General features: G+C 40.5%; 1 protein-coding gene across 1 annotated transcript in view; it reads left to right on the plus strand.

Moving 5' to 3' along the window:
* sdc2 (syndecan 2) overlaps window positions 1–10539 on the plus strand; it is a 47036-nt gene extending 36497 nt beyond the window's left edge. The window contains exons 2-5 of the mRNA XM_010768755.1: window positions 2379–2493; window positions 3160–3332; window positions 5174–5303; window positions 8127–10539. Of these exons, the coding sequence (XP_010767057.1) occupies window positions 2379–2493; window positions 3160–3332; window positions 5174–5303; window positions 8127–8290 (582 nt within the window). The 3' untranslated portion in view covers window positions 8291–10539. The remainder of the gene's footprint in view (window positions 1–2378; window positions 2494–3159; window positions 3333–5173; window positions 5304–8126) is intronic.
* Window positions 10540–11378: the final 839 nt, after the last annotated feature.

Raw genomic sequence — 11378 nt, forward strand, 5'->3', positions numbered from 1 at the left:
GGGGGGGGTTGTGTTTGGAGCAGAAGAAGGCAGCAGAGGTTAAGATAAAGTTGCTTTGAACAAATGCTCTCTTTGATCAGGGGGCTCAGCGGTGAAAGGCCTTTCTTCCAGAAGTCAGAGGCAGTTGAGAGAGGAGAGCTGGAGATGCGTATTGTTCTGTTTCATCTCGTCTCTGTCTTTCTTTTCTTTTTTGCTCTTTCACTCTGTTGTTAGCTGAGTGTACTCCCTGCCTCTTTGTTATGGAGAGTGCCTCTCTTTCATTACTCCAGACACACACACATATGCACAGACAATGACTTAAAAGAATGACCAAACACACTCACATCAGAATACCCCCAAATGTGATTTACATTTCTGAAATGCAGCAGACGTAAGTGAAGGGAGGCCTTTTCTCAGTTTGTGTGATGTATTGCTAAAAAAACTTTCACAGAAAACGTAAAGACATTTATAAAACAAACATCCTAAAAAAAGTATTTTCAGCATCTTGATTTGGAGTATTAGCTACTCTATAACATTTTTGGGATAGTTTGTGAGCTTACACGCTTTTAAGAAGATGAAGAGCTATGGAAAAGTGTGATGGATTTTATTTCATTGCTTTCTTCTTTTTTTTTGTAATCATAAAAAAAGTCTTCCCTTTCCAAACGAGAATTCCGATTGACTTGACTTTCTCACAGGATGCCTATTCTTTGTCCTTAACAAAAAAAAAACTATTATTTCCTGTCAAGCAAAGTGATTATTTTCTCCAATCTACCTTCATTCAGCCCTGGGTTTATCAGCAAAACAGAGCTGACACACACACACACACACACACACACACCCCCCCACACACACACACACACACACACACACACACAGATGATATATTGGGGGGGGTNCAAAGCGATATCCTTTTCAATTTCAAAGAACACAAATTGGTTTACATTAACAAATAACTATAAAACAACAATACTGTAGAATAACTAAATGAATAAGCCGAATATCTGGAGATATACACACACACACACACACACACACACACACACACACACACACACACGGATGATATATTGGGGGGGGTCTCTCTTTATACTCTTTTTTTCTAAAGCAGGACTATCAGTAGAGAAGGGCCAGTACAGCTGACTACAGATTGGTGAGAAGGAGTTGAATAGATGTTGCCATGGATGCATTATAGCTATTCCAGTCACACACACACTCAACCTGACTTCACACACACTCAACACAACATATAAATAGTTACATGTTCCCCACACACTCAGTAAAACAGCTGCTATACGTTAGTGTCCAGCATACATGCGGCGCCACTTTAGAGCAAAAACTCCTCTTTCTTATCTTATTTATCGTTAAAGTCTCGACTTACGCACCATGAGAGGAAGTGTTTTTAAAACAAAGAGGCACTGTTAAAACGGTGGTCTTTTCAGCCAATCACTCCATTAAGCTGGAACACAAACATTCCCACCACTCAGGCTTGTTGTCTAGACAACAATGATGTGGGAGGAGCTACGTGTTGTGATTGGACAGTCACCTGTGCATCATTTAAGTCAAATTTGAAATGGCTGTGTGGCTCTGGAGGTAATTCTGTTAATCTGATTTGTATTCCCCTTATAATATACCCTGACCCCTTGGCTGATACCCTGACTTTCTTCAGCGCTAGCAGGTTGACATTTTAGATGTAGAGTCACAACAACATTACATTTTGCACCAACAGGCTTTTGCCAGAAGGCTATCAGCTTTATTTATCCCTTTGGGGAAGTTCAGGCGTTTATAGCAGCAACAGGGTCAGAGTTAAAAACAGGATTCACACAAGGTAAAAATAAAGCACAAATAGAATACAGCATTTAAATAATAATACAAAATGTTTTTAAATAAAGTGATAAAATAACTGTTGCTAATTGAATCAAGGAATATTAATTACAGTTCTGTTGTACTTAATCAAGCTTTCAGCAGCAAAAATGAGCTGCTGTCAGTTAGCTGTACAGACCAGCTGGGAACAACGTGCCTAACTGCAGTAACAGAGCCCATCCAAACTGCTACACAGAGCACTGATTCCCTATTTATTCAAAATATGAATAGTTGAATGTGAACTTTGACTCTGTGAAAAAGATTGGATGAACAGTTCTTGCGAAGGAAACACACACACACAGACACCTTGATCTACCCTCTTTTAGATAATCATCTAGTAAAGTGTTGGTCAAAGCAAAGAGGTTTTAAAAAATGATTTACTAGCACAAACAAAAACTTAACCACTAGACTATTCATTAAAATGCAGATGTTGGAAGTGGAAATAGTCAAGGTCTTCACTGGATGTGATGCGGTGCAGGCTTCTATTAACAGACATATGAATCAAAACGACACGTCCTTGTTATCTTGTTGTTTTGCAGATAGCAGACGCAGCCAAGACTTCCTCTCAGGCTGACGACTTGTACCTGGATGACACAGGCTCAGGAGGCTACTACCCTGAAGACGATGATGACTTTAACTCAGGGTCTGGCTCAGGTAAGATCCACCCCCCAAACACATCCTCAGATACTCTCAGTCTTTGGGGGAAGATACAAACACATTTGCAAGCTCAGCAGGCAATTACCCAGAAGCGTTATGACATTCATTTTCAAGTCTACTGCAGGTAGCTGCAGCGAACGTAGAGACGTTGCATCTTTCACCAGCAGACTGAAGTGTCACTATCTCCCTCCGTCCTCTTTATCTCTCTCCTGTCTCTTATTCTCTTTGTCTATTCTTTCCATCGCCGCCTCTGTCTTTCTCTCACTAGATTTTAATTGAGATTGCCTTGTCACCCAGACTGCCACAGGGAAGTCTGCACATTTTACATGTCGTTTTTTATTAGCTCCTTTGCTGTGCCGGCTTCAAGCACCTCAACAACCGTCATTCATTGGTCAGATGTAACTGTTCTCTGTGCTAGTTAAAAAGAGGACATGACCGTGATTAAATAGCCCTTCCAACACTGTGAATATACCCCTTGTACTCCACTCTGTATTGTATAGGTAGGAGATTTAAACTGAATGCCCATATTTTACCGATCTGTACAAATACACAACATATTCTTTACATTTTGTCCCTACACATGAATTGTAATACCAGATTTAGACTTTTTACTGTGCCTTTTAATAAAGATATATTATGTACCTGTCCCCCTCTTTCTCCCAGGTGTAGGTGAAGAAGTGGTGCTGGAAACAGTGACTGTCAGTATGGTTTATATCGAGCCCAATGCAGCAGAACCCACCCAGGACTCCACCAAAGATTTCACCCCCAGGGTGGAGATTGCCACAGTCAAAGAAAGGGACAGAGACATCACACCCAGGAAACCATTCAGAACAGAGGTAAGAAGAACAGCCCGCCTGATACTGGAGGTCTGAGCCTGATACTGGAGGTCTGAGCCTGATACAGCAGCCAACTTGAATTCAATCTGACGTTTTTTAAACAAATGGGACCACGAAATGTAATGGGCAGTGTTTTACAGTTTCAAAATGAACCTGTCTTCTCTATGCTTCTAATAATGAAAATGTTTCCAAACGTATGATATCACCGAGTTGTCGGGGGGGCTCAGGTTAACAATATATTTTAAAAAACTACAATGAAGAAGATATATCAAAGAAAAAATGGTATGTTCTTTTATTAGCTTGGTTGATCAGATGGCTGATGATTTTGATAAAAGCCAGTTTGAAATAGTATCCAATCTTTTACAAAATAAAATGAATTTCTCTTACATATGAAGCTGAAACTAGGAGGAAGTTAGCTTAGCTTCAGCTTAGCATACGATATGTTTTAAGTTTGGATAACTATCTCCTGGCTTTAGTTTCATATTTAACATCAAAGTATGAGAGTTGTATTGATTATTGAAGCAAAGGAGCAATGTTTTCAAACTATAGGAGACTATTACATAAAAAACATCAAGGAACATGTTTACCTCGTGTCATATGCTATAGGTTTATAATACTAAGACACAATACAAAGAGTGACACAGTACCCCAGTATGTCTCCAGCTGACCCAGTATGTTATCACATCCCCTGTGATAACAGAGACATGTGGTCGCTTTCAGAATAAAGATCAAGTGGTCACGTCAGTTCTCAATGTTTTCGCTCCATTGCAAATCGTGGAGGATTAGATCTCTCCGACATAATCACATATTTTGGAAGCATCCTAGATCTCACTTCTGTGGGATGCACTCTTACTGCACTGTACTGGATACTACATCTGTTTGGGATTAGTCGTCATGGTCTCTAACCGGAAGCCAAGCCTAACTGGCCCAGTTCCATTTTTTCCCCCTTGCCTCTGTCACCACTACCCCCTTAGCCAAATGCCCTGGCCCAGTTCCATTTGAGTCTTTTGCACCCTATACACAGGAAACAAGGGCCCAGATACTTTGCTCCTTTTCCTTGACCCCCAGAAAAAACTCAGGTCTTGAACTGATATTTTTAGGCAATCTGGATCCTTACAATTTGTTCTCTCTGAACAGTGGCTATATATATATCTACTGGCATGCTTCCGTTAGATTAGCTTAGCATAACAACTGAAAAGCGAGGGTCAGAAAGCCTCGTTCCCTCAAAAGGTACAAATATCCCCTCACCAGGACCTCTAAAGCTCAGTATTGGACACAGTATATGTTGTTATTTATATATATTTTTTGTTGTGAGAATATTTCTTGGTGGGGCGCGTAACCTTCACTGGCTGCTTGTTAACTTCACGGGGATGAAAACACTCGCAGAAATTCCTGCACGCGGCTAAGAAATAGTCCATAATATAACCTCCTGTTAAAAGACTTCTTTACAGATTAGTTTGTAGAGATGAAACATGCAGGCGAGATATTACTTTCATATCACTACGATGTTATGTAAATTGCTGAGCTTAAAAGTTTCTGGTAGACAGATGTTTTACCTTTGGACAGAGCCAGGCTGTCTCTTCATGCTAAGCTAAGTTAATTGGCTGTAATTCCTTATTAAATGGAGACCCATCTTCTTTTCTAACTCTCAACCAAAAAGCATATTTCACGAAATGTCAAGCTATTTCTCTAATATTATCAGTTTTGATGGTTGCAGGAAGGACTCATTCCATAATACTTAAGCAAACCTTAGTCTACTTAACACAGAGACAAGAAAAACTGAAGGACTATAGAAGTAATCTGCCAGTTGAGACTAAATCCTCTTTTCTTCCCTCATTCAGGTCCCAGTGCCAGTCACAGAGGACATGCAGAGGAACCAGATGACTAGTACAACGAGCACCCCCGGGTCCCCCAAGGAGCCCGTCGAGGTCCGCACTGAAAACCTTTTCCAGAGGACTGAGGTGTTGGCAGGTATGTGTCAAAAAGAACCGCAAACAAATTATGTACTATTTGTTTGACTCTGGTTTGTGTTCCAAATTAAGTTTTTTTTTTTTATATTTGGACAATACATGGTATATTAGATTAACATTAGAGGTAATGCCCAGGTCAGATTGATGTGGAGCTGAGCCCAGATATGATGAGTTTGATTGGATGATTGATACCACCAGGATGGAGGGAATTGCTAAATTATAATATGCTAGGCAAAATAATTTAGTTCAGAGCCAGGTTTCTCCTGTTTCCAGCATTAAAGCTGAACTACATTAGTCTTGGCTTTATATTTATTGCATAGCTCGGTATAATTAACCTCAATAAGAAAGCCTATTACCAAAATGTCAAACTATTTCTTAATATTTAGCCCATAATTAATGTGTTTTTCTGTTTTACACTCCACCAATTAATTATTTGATGCACTTCGGGAGCAATTATTGAATTTGCCATGTAATGATTCTCAAATTCTTATATGTAACAAAATGTCAGCATATTTATAGTGAATGGCTAACAGAACAGGAAATATATCCCCTGAGGGTTTCCCACCTATTAAACTTCTCAAAATAATTATCTTTAATAAAGAACCATCTGCGTCCCTCTGCGGGACCTCGCAGAGTTCACAGAATGGTGGGTGTTTAAAGTGTAAATAAAGAGGATGGAAGGGAAATGATTAGAGAGAAAATCACAGTCCTCTCTGATGACTGTAATGCCGTCTCTCTTCGCCAACGTGTCTGAGGTAAACATTGATTGGCACCTCACTTTCAATCTGTTGTGATACCCATCTGGTGCTGGCAATATGCAGGAACAACATCAGCGAGGACAAACCAGGACAGCATCAGTTAGACAACATCTCACATCTCTCCTATTGACAGTCTCATTTCTTTCCTTTGCATATTGCTCCAGGATAGTGAGTATTGCCAGTGTCTTTAACAAGGCCTGTAAATATTTATAATAAATATACACTGTTATCGCCCATATCTCATTTGCCCTTCTTCTACTGTATCATAGCCGTTACTCTTCATCTCCTGTATGACTTCCATGAAAATAATTGGCGTTGATCTAATCTTCATTTATTTGCGTTACTGCTTCTTGTAGCTCAGCAGCTGGTTGTTTGCCAGGATATTTACCCATGAGGCCATGGGGCCGGTCAACATGTGTGTGGAAACGTAAAGTGGAGCAGAGGGCCAATTGTAGCACCGGGAGAAACCCTAAACAGATTAGGAAGCAATGAGGAACTGAATACAAGCATAATTGGAAGGGAGAGTGAAATAAGCACATGTGGCGTGTTGGGAGCATTAGTGGGGGTCGAAGCTGGAGGCGGGGGGCACATTTCATTCAGATTACCCTTAATGTTAAACCACTGTTGGCCTATTGGTTAAAAAATATGTCGGACAAAGAGTGTAGGGTACAGCAACATTTCCATATAACACACATCTTAAATAACCATCACAACTGTTAGAAGAGTCCAAAACAGCAAATAGCTGCTCCTCTGGTGCCCCTGCAATTGTTACATGAAACGTTATCTTATGTCACATATTCTTGAATTATAATCATATTTGAATCATATTATATAGATTTTTGCAATGATCTGATCGGATGGCCTTATGGCTGGATGGCTGGCAATATTGTAGTTTTGTGATGATTTATCAGCCAGTTGATGAGCAAATATAGGCTTTAGTTAATGACATGGTGGACTGGTTGTGCTCTGTTTGTCCCCATTGGTTTTATTTATCCAACTTCTTAGCCAATGAGCCAATGCCTTCAGCCTCTTCCTCCTAAGCCCCATTCCCTTATTGTAATACAGCGTGACTCGAATCCACCACCATTGGGAAAACCTGGCTCTGTGAACCAATCAAGAATTTGCTTCTTAATACCCTCTTAATGGAAACTCACCAACAGGACACACATTAGAAGTGAAATGAACCTTTGCGAGACACATTAAAGAGTTTTCCAATCGACGTGAAGTAACAGCACTCATGTCAACATTCAGCTCAGAAAATTGCCACTTGGTTTCACAACATTTAACCCCTCAATTTTCATAATTGGTGAAGACGGTTGCTAAAATTAACTGTGTCATAATCGATTGCACAAGGCGTGTGGCGCAGTGGGTTAGTGTTCCGATCAGGGGAGCACAGGTTCAAACCCCATTGCAGTCAGCATGTCGTTGTGTCCCTGGGCGAGACACTTCACCCCAAATTGCTCCTGTGGGGATTGCCCACAGTATTGAGTATGTAAGTCGCTTTGGATAAAAGCGTCTAAGATGTACTTAAGGATGTACTTTGTTGATCCAAAATCGGGAAATTCTTTTTGTTATGAAATTTAAATAAAACATTTTTTTAATTTTCTTTAAAAAAAATTATGCCCCCCATAGGTTGTGTGTGTGTGTGTGTGTGTGTGTGTGTGTGTGTGTGTGTGTGTGTGTGTGTGTGTGTGTGTGTGTGTGTGAATGAAAGATTTTAACATATGTCTGTAAATGATTCGGGACATTGGGCCGCTGGCTCTGGCATAGGTGGGCTGTGGACTTTCACAGTGCATTCCACTGCCGTTGCGAGTCTCCGGCTTTAACAGTCCACTACCGCCCACGAGGACCCAGGTTCGATTCCGGCCTGAGGTCCAAAATATGTACTTAAAAAAAATTATAATAATAATCTCCCGTTTATCGCGTCCAACCTATCACATCTCTGCACCCCGCCAGTGGGACGCGCCCCACACTTTGAGAAACGCTGGCTTAGGTCATTCGAGGTCTCGTTCTTCGTAGATATTGATTTTGACTTTCCCTTACCTTTCTGTCTCTTCCTCTCTCAGCTGTTATTGCCGGCGGCGTGATCGGCTTCCTGTTCGCCATCTTCCTCATCCTCCTCCTGGTCTACCGCATGAGGAAGAAGGACGAGGGCAGCTACGATCTGGGAGAGAGGAAACCCTCCGGCGCCGCCTACCAGAAGGCCCCCACCAAGGAGTTTTATGCATAAAACCATCCCGTCATCAGATCAGCGAAACCGCGAGTGACTGGCAACAACAGTCAACAGCAAACCTGTTCACACAAACAACAAGAAAATGTTTTTGATTTGATTTAAGGATAATAGCATAAAGGAAAGCTTTTGCATAGAGTATTGTAATTAAGACCTTTTCTTTCTTCTTTAAAAAAAAATGAAAACCAAGCATTTCTCATTTTATGGCAAATCTCAGTGTATTTAAACATTTTGTGTATTATTTGAAAAGGCTGAAAAATGACAAAAAAATCAGGATCTGTAAAGGCGAGGAAACGTATCGCATCTGTCTTCTGTCAAAGGAGCGGTTTCTACTCGCTGACTACTTTTAACTGTAGCAGTATGTTATTTGTAAAGAAAAAATGTAAACGTGGAAATACTAGAATTGAATTATTCTGTCAATCCAACTTTCTTTTTCTTTTGTCCTAGCATGTCTGTTGTTGATCTCTAAAGGTGTATTACATTAATTTATCTTTTCTCTGATGTTAAAAAAATGCCTTTGTAGTTTTGATGAAGCTCTTTGGTCTTCATATTAATGCTGTTAACGGTCAATGTAAATGTCCTCCCTTCAGGTTACAATGTTTATTATTTGCTCTCACACCAGTTTTTAGTCCAACGTGACCGTTTCATTATGTCTTTTTGTTTGTTCTCTTTCTCTCAGTGTAGCCTTTTTTTCTCTTCTTTTTTTCAAACCAGGAACAAGATAAAAATAAGTGTGTCAAGGCGCGAGAAAAATCACAACTCTCGCTTCTGTTTCATGTCTCGCTCAACTTAATTTCTATTTAAATGCATTCTCTTTCTCATTGCCCATTCACTGCTTTCTGCTTGGAGTGTATGTGGAGTGTTTTGGGGTGACGTTTTCTTTCTCTGTGGCTTGTGGTGTTTTTGGCCCATAGCCGCTCCCCCCCTCCCCACCCGATCTATCGCTGGAGTTTAGTCCCTGCACCCAAACTATGCTAGCACCCTAACATCTCCTCTCCCTCTCTGTTTACCTTCATCACCACCTTCTTTTTAATCAGATTGGATCACGGCCAGTTGAGTTCTAAACCCCCGCCATCCCCTCAACTCTGTTTTAGCCACCCGTGTAGCCTGGTGTTATTGTCCCTGTCCCAGTGTTGATGCTTTAGGCCCAGAGATCTGCTCACTGGAGGCCTGCTACTGCTTGGACACAAACACACGGGGCAGGGGCCCAATCCCCACATGCAGAGCACATACCTCTGCAGCAAACAACACACAACCCCCCCAGCGCAAGAAACCTAGTTTCTCTCACAGGGATTGATAAATAAGGCTACACAGAAAATGTAAGAGTCCAGTGTTACGTCTGAATAGTCTTTGAAAAGACACTCACATTGAGGGCTGTGTTTTTTTTTAGTGGTCCGTGCAGGCATTTCAAAAGAGCTTCTGTTTGGAGTTTGTTTGCCAGGTTTAAAACCCTTAGTTTGAACGCATATAAGGCTACTGCAAAATAGCCACGTAGCTACATCACATGGGTTAAGGTCACATGACAACAAGTTACTGTCGTTTTTTTTAATGTTACGTCTAATTGAACTTGCTCTTAAGAGATGCACGTGTGTTGTCGGGCAGGTTTGTGAAGTTGCCTTTTACAGCTGTACAGTTTTGTGAAGTAGATGCTGTCACATCGTCTAAACTCTTAACACCACACGAAGCTCTTCATCTCTCTACATCTCCCTCCCACTGTTCTTCTTCTCTTCTTTAAATATGTCTGTGATCCTCTTGTCATCCACTATCCCGTCTCCCCATTTGTTTCCAGCTCTTTTCATAGCACCTATGGTACTGAATTATACTGAAAACCCCAAAGACTCACAGTATTTCTCCTCCCACCACCCCCTCAGACCCAGCCCCCCCCACCATGGCCACATCATGTTGTTTCCTCTTTCTCTTTTTCTTCACTCTTTTAGTTGTTTTTCTCTCTATTAGGAGACCTGACCTTTGAGTCTAATTGCTTATTAGTATATGAAAAGATATATAAATATATATAAATGTATATTCACAAATGTTTTAAACCTTCAAAGTGCCTACCATTTGGAAATGTTCTTGCTCAAGGAGAGCACGAGGCGGGTGTGTACACAAAGGAGGGGTGTAAACGACTTGACTGGCATTCTGTGAGCATGGATGACTGTAATGGTAACTTTTTTTTAGTCTTACAAAAGCTGACAGTATTGTACCTATAAGTTGAAACAACACTACTGAATAAACATTGTGGCCTAATATCCAGCCGCCTGTGTCATCTTTTTCTCAACACGCTTGGTTTCCCTCAATTGTGTCTATCTTTTAAATTGATTAAGTATCTTGATAAGGCGGCACTGATGCAGACAGCTTGAACCCTTTACTACCTCTCACTGGGTGGTTTATTGTTTCCAGCCGATAGAAAACTGTTACTTTAAGGGTCCAGATAAATGTAATAAATCAATAGTTTTTAGGATTAAGCCAAATACAAATCATAAATACCTGTTCCTTTGTAGCAGCTTATAGGGATATCTATATTTTTCCCTCTTAAAAAGTCCTACATTTTATATCATTGGATTTTCAACTGTCGGTCAGACAAAACATGCAGTTGAGTTGTTGCCATGGGCTTCAGGGAATTTTAAGTTAGTGTTTTGCGACATATAACTGCTGCTGTATTATACATGTGAATCTGAATTTAATACAATATATAGTAGCAGCTGTACTTTCAAATCACTGGTTTCGCACAAATGAGATCAAAGTGTATTGAGCCTTCAAGCCTTTATGTGATTGATAGGTATCTGGATTTGTTTGGGGGGGGAAATAAGCTTATTTGCTTTCTTAATGAGAATTGAGGAGATTGGTATCACTCTTGTGTGTGAATATTAGGTATAGCTGAAGATAGATTAAGTTATTTTAGCATATAGACTGAAAACAATGTCTAAAGAAAAGTACTTTGTGAGATTTACAGTTGCTGGAAGGCAGTTTATTTTCAGGCATTGGACGTTCAGTGTTTACCCTGTTTAGTATTAATGCTAGACTGAGGCTAAGCTAAACTCAACGCCCATCTCCTGATATGGGATGCCAGCTCAGAAATGAAAGTGAT

Source organism: Notothenia coriiceps, unplaced genomic scaffold (genome assembly GCF_000735185.1).
Source record: "Notothenia coriiceps isolate Sejong01 unplaced genomic scaffold, NC01 NC01_scaffold00006011, whole genome shotgun sequence".
Classification (NCBI taxonomy): domain Eukaryota; kingdom Metazoa; phylum Chordata; class Actinopteri; order Perciformes; family Nototheniidae; genus Notothenia; species Notothenia coriiceps.